This window comes from Zalophus californianus, chromosome 8 (assembly GCF_009762305.2).
Source record: "Zalophus californianus isolate mZalCal1 chromosome 8, mZalCal1.pri.v2, whole genome shotgun sequence".
In the NCBI taxonomy this organism is placed as follows: Eukaryota; Metazoa; Chordata; class Mammalia; order Carnivora; family Otariidae; genus Zalophus; species Zalophus californianus.
The window spans coordinates 77,647,370-77,662,143 of record NC_045602.1 but is presented as its reverse complement, the minus strand read 5'-3'; the positions used below and the strand labels follow the sequence as shown (position 1 = coordinate 77,662,143).

The 14,774-nt window shown below is 38.4% G+C and overlaps 1 protein-coding gene across 3 annotated transcripts in view; it reads left to right on the top strand.

The window, feature by feature from the left end:
- The window catches only part of TMEM131 (transmembrane protein 131), a 228,844-nt gene that overhangs the window by 78,396 nt on the left and 135,674 nt on the right, over window positions 1-14,774 (top strand). For 2 of the 3 annotated variants that reach the window (XM_027621084.2, XM_027621085.2), the window contains exon 3: window positions 9,152-9,192. In XM_027621084.2, the coding sequence (XP_027476885.1) occupies window positions 9,152-9,192 (41 nt within the window). Of the gene's footprint in view, window positions 1-8,876; window positions 9,047-9,151; window positions 9,193-14,774 lie in introns of those variants that run through there. The other variant, XM_027621086.2, reaches the window with a different exon arrangement.

The following is a 14,774-nucleotide window of genomic DNA, read 5'->3' as shown; positions in this document are numbered from 1 at the left end:
TTTCAATCCAGTCAGCTGCAACTGCCCACTTTACCTGTTTGGGCCACAGTTTGGTCCCTGTGTTGTTAAGGAGCCAGTCTGGGGCCACCTTGCACTTGTATTTGGGTGGTATCTAGTGGTCAGACCAGATGCCTGCTCACAGCCCATTTCCCCAGCCTACAGTTACATGGAACTGCAGTGCTGTCTCATAGTGCCCCTTGGGAGGGTTTTGTTGGTGGACAGGGCTGGCAGTCAGACCAGGTGTCTACTCCCAGTTCATCTGCTGGGGCTGCAGTCAAACTGGTGTGTATGGTTATCTTCCCCTTTTCCCAGAGCAGGGGTTACTTTGGAGTGGTACTGGTCCCTGCCAGGACTACTTGCTGGAAGTGACAGAGCAGGAGCCACTTTGAAGGGACTCTTAATAAGTAGGGCAGGTTGGATGGGGCAGATCTGCAGGAAAATGCTGATGTGTGATGCACAGTCTTAGTAAGTAAGGTGTTTTTACTGGCTCCCACAGGTGTCCAGCTATGTGGAAGGGTGGGGGATGGAAAGTTCTTTTGTTCTTAGAGAAGTCTCCTAAAGATCCCTGCTCTTCCAGCACATGTTCTGATTTTAGTAAATAAATCACTTTCACATATACCCCAGATGCTTTTCAAACTTCTGCTTCTATGAAGTATCTCCATGGGATTGTCTCGTTTTCTCTTTAAAAGCAGGGACTTTCGGTTCCTAAGGGCCCTCTGGCTCTCCCAGAACTAAGCCCACTGATTTTTAAAGTACCCAGAGTCAAGCTCCACTGACTGTAAAACTTGCAAAGTTAAGCCCCACTGGTTTTCAAAGCCAAATGTTATGTGGTCTCATCTTCTTAGGGTAGGTCCCCATGTCTGAGATACCTGATGTGGAGTTTGCTCTTATCATTTCCACATGCTTGTTGTATCCTTCCTCTTGTGATTAGCCTCGTTGGCAGATTGATTCCCGACCACCTTTCTGCCCCTGCTACCCTTTTCAGTGTCGCCTCTTTACAATTAACTGTGACAAGTCTGTTCTTCCAGTCTTCACATTGTTTTCTTGGTTAGTTACACTGATGTAGCTGTTATCTAGGTGTGTCTGTGGGAAAGAGGTGAGGTTAGGATCCTCCTACTCTGCCATCTTCCCAGAAGTACTCAATAGTTTTTGTAAGATATATATCATACAGAGTATCATCTCCAACCACAAGAAGATGAAATTAGAAATCAGACACAGAAGGAAAGCTGAAAAATTTGCAAATTTGTGGAAATTACACAAGGGAAATTAGAAACTATATAGAGAGATGAATGAAAATGAAAACAACATACCAAAAAACTGTGATACACCAAAAGCAGTGATAAGGAGGAAATTTATAGCTGTAAATGCTTATGTTTAAAAAAAAAAAAAAATCTCAAATCAGTAACCTAACTTTACAACTTAAGGAACTATAAAAATAAGAACAAGCTAAACCCAAAGCTAGCAAAAGGAAAGAAGTAATAAAGATTAGAACAGACATAAGTGAACTAGAAAATAGGAAAAATAGAGAAAATAACTGAAACCAAAAATTGGTTCTTTGAAAATACCAACAACATTGACAAAGTCTTACCTACGTGGATTAAGAATGAAAGAAGGCCAGATTACTAAATTCAGAGATGAAAGTGGGGACATCGCTAGGGATCATACAGAAATAAAAAGGATTAGAGGAGAGTACTATGAACAGTTGTACACCAACAAATTGGATAGCCTCAAATGGACAAATTCTAAGAAACATAATACCTACCAAGATTAAATCATAAAGAAATAGAAATATCTGAAGAGACCTATATAACTGGTAAGATTCAATCAGTAATTCAAAATCTCCCAACAAAGAAAACCTGCACCTGATGGCTTCATTGGTGAATTCCACCAAACATTTGAAAAACTCCCAATACTTCCAAGCCTTTCCAAAAAATTTAAGAGGAAGGGAACATTTCCTAATTGATTTTATGATGCCAGCATTACTCTGATACCAAAGCCAATGATACAACAAGAAAGTAAAAGTACAGACAGTATCCCCTATGAACATAGATGCAAAGTCCTCAACAAAAGACTAGCAAACTGAATGTAGCAGCATATAAAAAGGATGATATACTGTGTCAAAGCATGGAAGCAATTCAGGGGTCCATTGACAGATATATGGATAAACAAAATAAAGTTTATACATAGAACACTTATCAACCTTAAAAAGGTAGGAAAGCCTGGCATACGGTATAACATGAATGAATCTTAAGGACATACACTAAGTGAAATAAGTCAGTTACAAAACGATAAATACTGTATGGTTCTACTTATATGAAGTACTTAGACTAGTCAAAATCGTAGAGACAAAATAGAATGGTGCTTGCCAGGCCTGGAAGGAGGAGGGAATGGAGAGTTGTTTAATGGGTACAGAGTTTCAAGTTTGCAAGATGAAAGATGTTCTAGAGATATGTGGTAGTGATGGTTGCACAACACTGCAAATGTATTTAATGCCACTGAACCGTACAATTAAAAATAGTTAAGATGGTAAGTTTTACATTATGTGTGTTTTACTATAGTAAAAAGGGAAAAACAAAAACAAAAATTTGGTGGCAGGCTGGGCTTGGCTTATGGACTGTAGATTATCAACCACTGTTCAAAATTTTCTTGGGAATGGCCTTACTATTTTCTTAAGATAAAGGGAAAGGGAGCTGTGATTTTGACATACACAGAATTATAAAAGTACTCATCTTTTTTAAAAAAGTGATTCTATTACAAAAGAAATATATGCTTGTAAAAAATATGGAAAATTTGGAAAAATAATAATTATAAGTAGTATTTACTGGATATTGCCAAGTTCCAGGCCCTCTTTTAAATTCTCAAATACATGAGATAGTTATTAATTATATGATCATTTTTGGGGGGAGATAATAAAAAATAGAGAGCTTAAGTAACTTAACCCAATAAGTGACTAGTAAGTGGTAAAGCTAGAACTCAAAATCAAGCTTTTGGACTCTAAAGCCTAAGTTCTGAACCAGTGTGCTCTAGAATGGGGACTTGGGAGTTATTCTTGTATCCCAATACCTAAATGTAATACAAGTTAATACTTTGATTTATTTCTTTTCCATGATTTTCTCTGCAGATATAGCTCTGATTCTCATTCTGCATAGTCAGTTTTACAATATAACAATTAATTTTATGCCCAGAGCAGCTATTTCTCCTCATGTCAAGTTAATTGCCTGTTTTTGGAGGGAGATATGTGGGACACTAGAAGGCCCTCATCAGAGGCTAACATCTGTACAACTCTTCACAGTTGACAGAAAGTCTCCTCACTTATTTCCCAAGGTTACTTGGCTAGTGTGAGCAGAGCTGGTGTTTGAACACAGGTTCTTTGGTTTTGGTTTTGTTTTTTACTTCAAATTCTGAGTCTTCTCAGAGGTATCTGCTCTCTGTCTCATGCCTTTTTGACTCTGTTTCTCTTCACATTAGCATTTCGTACCCTCTTAGAAAAATAAATGATACCAAAAAAATTAAATAGCTGGCTCAAAACTAGTCTTAAAAACTAGGAACAAAGAACACCAAAAGATATTAAAATAGTATTAAAATAGACAACTCTCATACCTTATACAAAAATTAGCTCATAAGTGATTGTAGATAGACTTAAATATACAACTATACAAAAGATATATAAAACTATAAAACTTTTAGAAGAAAACATTGGAGGAAAGCTACAGGATACAGGCCTAGGCAGAGTTCTTGACACCAAAGACTTGATACCAGAAGTACAATCCATAAAGGAGAAATTTGTAAGTTAAAAGCTTGTTCTGCCAAAGACCATGTGAAGAAGATAAAAAGCCAGTATATAGACTAAGAGAAAATATTTGCAAACCATATATCTGACAAAGGACCTAGTTTTTAGAATTTATCAAGAACTCTCAAAACTCAGTAATAAAATCCAGTAAGGAATCAGCAAAGGACATGACCAGACAGTTCACTGAAAAGGATTACAGATGGCAAAAAGGACATTTGAAAACTGCTCAACCATATTATCCACCCAGAAAATACAAATTAAAACCCACAGACTCACAAATCTTTTCATTATAAGATTATTAATGTTGTAACCCTTATCTGTGTGCTTTTTCTCTTCCCTTTTTTGGGGTTAGGGGCATTTACCCTGTCTGTTTTTGCCCATTGTTTGTCAACATTTCTGCATCATTTTGTATTAGGTGTTTACAGTTTATAGCTGAGCTTTGGTTTTCTAACACAGTCCTTTGTCTTTTTTAAATAGATGAGTTTATCTCATTTAATCGTACTCTATATATACTTATTCCATCTAATTTTTATCTTCTCTTGATTTAGGAGCTTAATTTTCAGATGTACATTTAAAATATGTTTAAACCTATATTTCTCAAATTACTTCAAAAACAAGATGGTGTCTATTGTGATCTTTCTGTTTCAATACTTAGGGTGTTTTGTTGGCATGTGCTGAGATTTTTATTCTTGTTTATTATGATTAAATGATTTTTCTATTTTGTGGCTTACACTTTAAAAACAACATTTACTTTCTGCTTTTCGGATCGTATTTCCACGGTTTGCCGTGACCATCTGCCTATCTTTCACAAGACTGCTTCCTCATTTGCAATTCTTCATGAGTAATCTTGTTGGCCAGATTGTCTTCATGAAGAATTTTTTCCCCCTAAGAAAGTGTACATGGGTGATAAACTTTCTGAGTTCCCTTTCTGTCAACTTCACATGAGAACCAGTCTTGCATGTTCTAGAATTCTTAGGTTACGTTCTTTATTGAAGTATGATTGACACACAATGAACTGTACGTGTTTAAAGTGTACAGTTTAAAGAGTTTAAATATTTATACACTTGTGAAACCATCACTGCAATCAAGATAACATATCCATCACGCCCAAAAGTTTACTTGTGACCCTTGGTAATCAATCCCTCCACCCTCACTCTCCATTTCTAGGCAATTGTAATCACTGATCTGCTGTCACTATCAGTTGAAATTGTAAACCATTTTATATAAATGCATTCACACAGAATGTACTTTGGTGGAGGGGGGGATGTCTGACTCAGCATAATTATTTTGAGATTCATCTATATTGTATCATCAGTTTATTCTTTTTTCTGCTCAAATGTTATTTCTGCTCTTTTAAAAATAATATTATTGTAAAATGATAAATGTTAAAAGAAAAAAGAAAGGTTCCCAGGCTTTATTTTTTTTTATTGCTGAGTAGTATTCTATTGTGTAGATACATCACAGTTCATTTATCCATTCACCTTTAACAGAAAATTGGGTTGTCCCAGTATTGACCTGCTATAAACATAAAGCTGCTATAACCATTCATGTGCACGTGTTTTTCTTGTGTTTCTCTTGGGCAAGTATCTAGGAGTGGAGTGGCATCATCATATGATAGGGGTATGTTTAACTTTGTAAAGAATTGCCAAGCTTTTTCTAGAGTGGTGGTTCTATTTTACGTTCCCACCAACAGTGTATGTAGGTTCTAGTTGTTCCACATTCTCTCCAACTCTTGGTGTATTTTCAGTTTTGGACATTATAATAGGAGTGTATATATCATTATAGTTTAAATTTGCTTTTCCTTAATAACACACTGAGCATCTTTTTTATGCTTAGCTGACACTTTTATAATTGCTTATTTTAAAAAATGGTGTGGTTTTTAAATTCATAGTCACAAGTTATATGTTCAGTATACAAGTCTTTCATCAGATATTTTATTTGCAAATAGTCTTCTCTCAGTATATGGTTTGCCTTTTCATTTTCATAACAATGTCTTTTGGTGAGCATATTTTAAAATTTTTTATGAAGTCCTGTCAGTTTTTTCTTTTACAGTTAGTGGCTTTTGTCCTATTCATGAAATCTCTGTTTCCAAGATTGTGAAGATAATCTCCTAAGTTTTCTTGTTGAAGCTGTATAATTTTAATTTTTATGCTTAAAACTATTATATGTATAAAAGTAATTTGAGTACATGGTGTGACATAAGGATAAAGGCTCATTTTTCCCTTACATAAGTTTGTCCTGTTGTTCTAGCACCATTTGCTGAAAAGATACAAGGTTCTCCATTGAACTGCATTGATGCCTTTATTGAAAATCAGATGACTGTATAAGTCCATTTTTGGACTTTCTCCAGTTCTCTTGATCTATTTGTCTATCTTTATGCCAGTACCACACTGTCTTCATTACTATGGCTTTTTAAAAATTGTAGTAAAATACATCTAGCATAAAAATTACAGTTTTAGCCATTTTAATTGTATATAGTTCAGTGACACTGAATACATTCCTATTTGTTTTTGCATCACTACCATCCAGCTCCAGAACCTCTTCATTATCCCAAACTGAAACTGCTCTGTACTCGTTAAACAACTCCTCATTCCCTTCACCTTAACCCTTGACAACCACCATTCTTCATCCTATCTCTATTAGTTTGACTATTCTAAGTACTTCGTATAAATAGGATCATGTAGTATTTGTCCTTTTGTGACCAGTTTATTTCACTTAGTATAGACTTTGTTTCCGAGGTTCATCCATGTTGTAGCATATGTCAGAATTCTCTTCCTTTATTTAAGGCCGAATAATGCTCTTTTGTACATATAAACCACATTTTGTTTGTCCATTTATCCATTGGTAGACACCTGTATTACCTCCACACTGCTATGGACCATGCTGCTATGAACATGGATGTCCACGTATTTGAGTCCCTGCTTCCTGCTTTCAGTTCTTTTGGGTATATGCCCAGAAGTGGAATTGCTGGATCATGTGGTAATTCTATGTTTAATTCTTTGAGGAACCACCATACCATTTTCCACCACAGCACCACATTTTACATTTCCATTAACAGTGCACAAGAATAGCAATTTCTCCACAACCTTACCAGCGCTTGTTATTTTCTGGTTTTTTGATTGTAGCTATTCTGATGGGAGTGAGGTGGTATCTCATTGTAGTTTTGCTTTGCATTTCCCTAATAATTAGTGATACTGAGCATCTTTTTCATGGGCCCATTGGCCATTTGAATATCTTCTTTGGAGAAATGCCTATCAAGGCGTTCACCACCCCCCTTTTTTAAAGATTTATTTATTTATTTTAGAGAGAGAGCAAGCATGCAAGCAGGGGAAGGGCAGAGAGAGAGAGGGAGAGAGAGAATCTCTGGCAGACACCACACTGAGTGGTGTACAACGCGGGTCTTGATCTCAGGACACTGAGATCATGACCTGAGCCGAAACCAAGAGGCATTTAACCGACTAAGCTGCCCAGGCTGCCCCCCACCCATTTTTTAATCAGGTTTGTTTATTTGCTGTTTATCAATAGCAAGGTTGAATTATAGTGGTTCTTTATATATTTGTACATTAACCCTTTATCAGATATATAATTTGCAAAGATTTTCTCCCATAATGAAAAATTTGGGGAGCTCCTGGGAGGCTCAGTCGGTTACGCATCTGCCTTCAGCTCAGGTCATGATCTCAGGGTCCTGGGATTGAGCCCTGTGTCCAGGCTCCCTGCTCAGCGGGGAGCCTGCTTCTCCCTCTCCCTCTGCCCCTCTCCCCTGTTTGTGCGTTCTCTCTCTCTTGCTCTCTCTCTCAAATAAATACTTTAAAAAATTTCCTCATAATGAAAAGTTAAACGTATTTTTAAGCACAGAAAATAAGAAGAGTTGAGAATAAATACCCATTTATCTACCACTGAGATAGATTAACATTTTGTCATATTTGCTTTATACACACACATACTTCCATACACATGCAAGTCATATTGCTAAAACATTTTAAAGAAAATTACAGACATCCTGACACTTCACCTTCACCCAAGCTTTCACTTTCAAACAATAAGGATTATTTTCCCACATTTGCCATATTTCTTCCATATACAGTCTCCAAAATAATATACACTAATGGGAAAAATAATGCCACAACTCTACTGCTTTTTCTAATTACCACATAGAAGCTAACCTTTTGGGATAAGTTCACTGATGGTATTCCTTAGAGTTTTGGCATTTTCTCACATATTATTAAGAACTTATCTTCCTCAATTGTAACCAGTTTCTTGCTTTCTGTCTTGTTCTCCTCTCATCCATCCTTTCTACACTGCCACCAGAATAGTGTCTTTAAAGTTAAATCAGACCATGTCTGTCTCTGTCGCTCTTACTCCTTCAGACCCCTTGTACTGCATTTAGAGTAGAGCACATTCCAAACTTGTTACCCGTGGCTTCTTACCAGGACATAACATAGTCTAGCCCCCGCCCAACACTCCAACCTCATTTCTACTTTTCTTCCCCCATCCCTCTGACCTCCATCCAAATAGACCTGTTTCTTGAATACCCAGGCTCTTTCCTGAAGTTGGACCTGTGTGCATGTTGTTTTTTCCACCACCACACAGCCCTGTTTCCACACACAGCTTTTTTACACTTGATCACATTCCGCGTCGATGTGATCTCTTCAGACAGGCCTTCCCTCATGACATATTGAAGCACATCACCTATTTATTCTCTTTCACAGCACCTTTCCAACATTTTCATAGTTCTTTCATATTTATTTAGGTGTTTTTTTAAGATTTTATTTATTTGAGAGAGAGAGCGAGCACAGGGGGAGAGGGAAAGGGAGAAGCAGGCTCCCCGCGGAACAGGGAGCCCGATGCGGGGCTCAAGCCTAGGACCCTGGGATCATGACCTGAGCCGAAGGCAGATGCTTAACCGACTGAGCCACCCAGGCGCCCCTGTATTTCTTTAGTTTTAAAAGGCTGTCTCCCTCTTGCTCTGCCCCCACAACCTTGAGTTCCCTGGTGGCAGGAACTGTTACGCACCAGCACCTGCCACACAGTTGGTAAGCAGTGAGCGGTGAGAGGCACAAGTAGCCTCACCAGGTGATTGTAAAGAGGACTCTTCTCACAGGATGTATTGGTTTGACAGACTTTTAAAAATCAACCACATTACTTTGTATTCATGTGTGTTTAAAATTTAATCCCAAATTATTCTCTCATTTGAATTACATAATGTGACACATCATTTCCTATGATTTAAGGATTGGGTTTAACCTGAAAATCTAAGTGAGTATAAGATCAAAGTTGAAACTGCAGTATATTTTGGATGTTCTGTATGTCTCTAGTAAAAGGTTTGTTCTCAGTATTTTCATTGTTTTCTTCCTTTCACAGACTGAGACAACACTTGGACTCAGTTCGTATCAACAGAAAAGGTAAGGAAGGAATATATATATATTTTTATAGCATATAAAATTTTATGTATTTATAAGATACTAACATAATTTCAGTTCCTTTTGGGGGATTCCAGCAATGCTGTCCTTCTCTTGCACCAACTTTTTTGGTGAAGAGGGAAAAGCAAGTTATAAATCACATTATATCATGTATTTCAAGTATGGAAAACCAGGTTGGATCTGAATTTGCATGTGATGTATTGTGTAGCCTTTCCCCCCATCATGTCCGGGGAGGATTAGCTTTGTAACTCCCCAGTAACTTCTCATCGTTATTGCTGCCTTTTATGGACTGACTATTCCTGCCCTCAGTTACTACAAGGTGTCTGCCTGCAGGCCCTGGGGGGAGGAATTCAGAGCAGTGAAACCCAATCTTGTGACTGAAAGAGACCCCTTTTGAACACAGCTTCTCTGTGATAACAAACAAGGGAGTTGTTTTACCCTCAGGTATTATGAAAATATGTACATGCGTGTGAATTTGAAGATGTCTTCCTCACATCCAAATTCTTTGGTCTTTTGGTAGCTTCTCACATCTAAAGGTAGACAATATAAAAGAAAGTTACTATCCTGATAACCTTTCCGTACCCAGTGAGGGTCTGCAGCTGGTATTTAAAGGAGAATGAGAGCTATGAATTAGATATCCTTGAATGTCCTCAGGCTATTGAAACGCAGATTGCATCAGCAAAGGACTTTATTTTGAGAGAGAGGTAGCGCATATTCAGATGAAGACAATTAAAACTTAATGTCTTAAAAAAGAACTTAAAACTTAATTCATAAATACAATAATGAAATTCCTTCAGTATTCACTGGTTTTGCTCTTTTCACTCTTTTCGGATCTGCAGTAACATGGCCCTACTTCCCCATTTTTCTGTCTGCCTAATTTTATATGCTCTGTTGAGACCTGCTTTACCCATGAACCCTACCCAAAAGACATACCCCCTGCCAACAGTAAGATGTAGACTTCTCTGCTTTTGTATTAGTAATACAAAATGCCAAATACATAATGCCACCCTTCCATCCCTCTACCCTTCCCAAATATTTTTGGGACTGGGGTGGATTATTTCCAGAACACAATACGTCTAGCCTGATGCCACCTTGGCTAGACCATCTGAGAACCCTAGAACTCTGACTCCTCTAGAGCTAAGCTAGTGGGAAGAAAAGCACACCTATTATCTTATGCTTCTTCCTTGTTGCTTTATTCCAGCAGTTAGGAAATCAGCTATGAAATTATATTGGCTACATTTATGAAGATGATGTTATTCATCCATGATCAAGATTTGGCTTTAAGTTATTTTCCTAGTATAATGAAGAATTTACATCAATACGTAATTATATTCTGATTTCATGTTCCACTTATCTGTGATCCACATCTGCCTAACAAACTACCCCAGCTTACTGGCATAAAGCAATCATATTATTATGCCGTCAGACTGTAAGCCTGGAGTTTAGACAGAGCACAGCAGAGACAGCTTGTCTCTGCTCCATGATGATCGAGGCCTCAGCTGGGGAGACTCCAGAGCTGGAGGCATGTTCACTCGCATGCTGATGTGCTTGTTACCTGGAACTTCAGCTGGGCTGTCACCTAGAGTGCCTACATGTGGGCCCTTCTGTGTGGTCTTTTCACAGAGGCTTGTTTGGGCTGCCTCACAGCATGATAGCTGGATTTCAAGAGTGAACATCCCAAAGAGAACCAGTAGAAGCTGTATCACTTTTTTTGACCTTCCCTCTGAAGTTATGTAGCGTTACCTCTGTCAGCTGCTGCTGTTCAGCCAGTCACTTAGGTTGGTCTTGATTCAAGGCATGGGAGAGTGGGGGAAGATTTGGGGATGGGGAATAGGGTGAGGGGAATGACCCCTACCTACCTATGGCAGAGTGTTGCAGATATGTTTTAAAGCCATCACACTTCGCTTTTTTTTTTTTTTTTTTTAAATTTGACCAAGATCATGAATTCAGTAAACTACTGGGTTCAAATTGGTATGCATACCCTATGGGTATGAGACTGGATTAGGTACTAAACATATGTTTTAGCTCAGACTGCTGTCACAAAATACCACATAGACTGAGTGGCTTAAACAACATTTATTTTTCACAGTTTTGGAGGCCGGGAAGTCCAAGATCAAGGTGCCGGCAGATTGGTTCCCCAATGAAGGCTCAGTCCTTGGCTTACAGATGGCTGCTGTCTCCCTTTTATCCTCAGATGGCAAAGAGGGAGAGTGGAAACAAGCTCTCTGGTGTCATTTCTTTTAAAGGCACTAACACTATCATGAAGGCCTCATTCTTGTGACCTTCTCTAAACCGAATTACCTCTCAAAGCTTATCACATTGGGGGTTAGGGCATCAACATGTGATTTTGGGGGGAATACAGTTCATTCCATAACAATATACAGGTCTAAATTTAGATTTTGAGCCTCATATCAACTAAAAAAACCCAAAGGACTATATTTGTGAATTACCCTTAATAAGTCTTTTTAAAACATGTGTGACATGGAAAAAGCAAATACAGCCTCCATACTTACCAAGCACATGATCAGAACCTAGCTTGCACACATTTAGCTGGTTTTTTTTTAATATGTGCTGCACAAAGTAAACACTGCCAGAGCTCTCATTTGAGTAAGAATAACTTTAATGAAAATGCATATGTAAAATAAAATATGAATGAAAATATAAGTGTGCAGTTGTGTAACAACAAAAGTTGTAAATCAAATGTGTAGTTGTAGAACAACAAATTCTAATTTTTTTCAGTTTTAAAAACAAGCTGTTCTCTAAAAATGTCAGCGTTTGGGTTTGGGCTTCAAAATTTGACTAAGATCAAAGTTACATGATTACAGAGGATTCTAAGTACAGGAGACCCTGATAGGTGGTCTTATTGAGCCCCATGTTTGACACACAAGGAAGCTGAGACCCTTGGAACCAAGGAATATGCTCATGGTTAAAGTGGCAAAGTTTCAGTTAGAATTCATCATCTTCTGATTACCAGTCCTGTGTTGTGTTCACTCTATTTGCATAGCAAGTATGCAGTTCTTCTGTATTCCCTGGATTTTCTTTTTTAGCCAGCATTCCATGAAGTTTCTGAAAGTATCTGCTCAGTGCTGGGACTGGGTGCATAGCCTCTGCCTTCAGGCATCTTGAAGGGCAATGAAGACATCCCTTCTAATGAGGTTGTAAAAGTGAGGTGTTAAAGTGTTAAAACACAACCTACTTTGTGGAAGAAAGCAGCACACTTGAAAAGGATGTTATAAAGGGTTGTAGGGATCAAGGTACATAAGACACAGGTATGCGCTTCACTTGCATCATCAAAACGATCCACAAGGCCCAAGTCATAGCTGAGGTGAAGGCTGGCTTCTGACTCCAGAGCCTGGTCTCCACCTCTGGAGCCTGCTGCCTCTACCAGTCTCTCTCCTTGGGGCGTGGCCACTGTCCACTGAGCATTAGATTGCTGGGAGGGACGCTTTGTCTTTTGAACTTCTCTAGTCATTTCTGCATCAGTTTCTCAGTTTGTGCTCCCAAGTTGTATAATCACATGCTGCCTGTCTCCTGGCTTTATTAGTAAGCCAATAGATTCAGCCCCATCTTTTCCTAAAATTCCTGAACATGATCTCTTGGGTCAAAACTCTCAGTCTGTAAGTGAAACTTAACCTACCCCAGGGAAATCTGTATCATGAAAAGTTCCGCTAATAGAATGATTCTGTAGCTAGTGGATTGTATGGCAGTATAATGGTAGATGCTAGCCTCTGGCTACCATTTCTTTCTCTCCTGCCTTTTCCTCTCCCCCTTCCCCCTCACCACCTACCCTTATCATCTTATCATCTGCGTTAGTTTTGGGACAGGCTTGGCTCCAAGGGCTTTCAGGACAATCTGCAGGGGAGTGAACTGCTGCTTTCCTGACCTCAGAATTGTGGGAAGTAAAACCATGGAAAACACAATTTTCCAGGATACTCTTTTTTCCTATTCCTCTCCTTCGTTCTGGCTCACCCCTTCTGGTTTGTTTTAATATGGTTATCAATTACATGATAACATTTTGTTTAAAAATCATGTGTTGGCTCTATGGTAGAATGGTGGAGGATGTGCATATAGTGTTCCATCAGTGTTTTTATATTATTATATTATAATAAATACCAGTACTGATTTAATATTTTGTGACATGAGGTCATCTTTTATGGTTGACGTTTCCTAAGATTGTGGAGCCCTGTGGTGGAAGATTAGGAATCAAAAGTCCTGAGTTGAGTTCTCTGTTTACCATCTGTGGGGCCTTGAAAGCAACTACTTAACTGCTCAGAGTATGACTTTCATTTGCAAACTGGGGAAGATTATTTCTCTGCCTGATATGTATGATATAAGGTTATGCATTTATATAAGGTTGTGAAGATCAAATGAAAAGATTTATTTGGGCAACTCTAGTTTGCAAACTTTAAAATGTTATATGAATATAAGTTGTGGGTGTTTAATAATTTATTTGCTTAGTCATTCAGCAAACATTTGCTGGGATCTTCCTGTATGCCGGGCTTTGTTGTAAGAACTGGTGACTTAGTAATTGTATTTGTTATCTCTTATCATGTAATAAACTACCCCCAAACCTAGCAGCTTCAGACAGCAAGCATGTATCATCTTCCTGTTTCTGGGAGTGAGAAATTTGGGAGCACCTTAGTGAAGTAGTTGTGGCTCAGGATCCCTCCTGAGTTGACAGTTCAGGTATCAACCCACATCTGAAGGCCTGGGCCTGCTAGATCCTCTTCAGGATGGCTCACTCATATAACTCTTGGCAAAAAGCCTTAGTTTTTGATGGCTGTTGGCAAGAGGCCCTAGTCATTCACCATGTGGAACCATCCATAGGGCTGCTTTGAGTGTTGCCCCATCACGACAGCTGGTGACCCCAGACCAGGTGATGCAAGAGAAAGTAAGGAGGAAGCCACAGTGTCTTTTGTAATGGAGCCTTAGAGTCACACACCATCATTTCTGCCATATTCCATTCATAAAAAGTCACCCCCAAGGCTAGGGGAATTAAGCTCCATCTCTTGAAGAGAGGAGTATCAGAGAATCTGTGCACATATTTTAAAACTGCTACTGTGCTGGATGGACAAGATAGTCTAAGACTCCTACCCTGGTGTGGAACATCTGTTCGAATGGGGAAAACAGACAGTAAGCCACTAAATAAATAAACTCAGCTAGAGAGTAGTCTGAAATAGACAGGACTCCATTGCTTCATTAGACTGGATGTTAAGGAAGGTTTTTCTGAAATGGTTTTTAAACTTAGCTGGTAAAAGTCTTAGGGAAGAGCATTTCAGACAGAGGAACAGCTAATGCAGAGCTCTTGGGTTGGAAACAAAACACTACTGTTGTTATTGTTGTTATAAGAGCTGAAAAAGTGTATACAGCTAGGTGAGAAGGATATATGTGTGTATCTGTGTGTGTATATGCTTAATGTTCATAAGAAGAACCAGATACTTCTAGTTTTAAGTTTCTTGGTATCTCTGGGAAATAGGCCAAAAATATTTGGCTGGGAATTACTTTTCAAATTAAGGTGGTATTGGGATTCTTTAATTGACTGTATAATTTGCTTGTTATTAAGT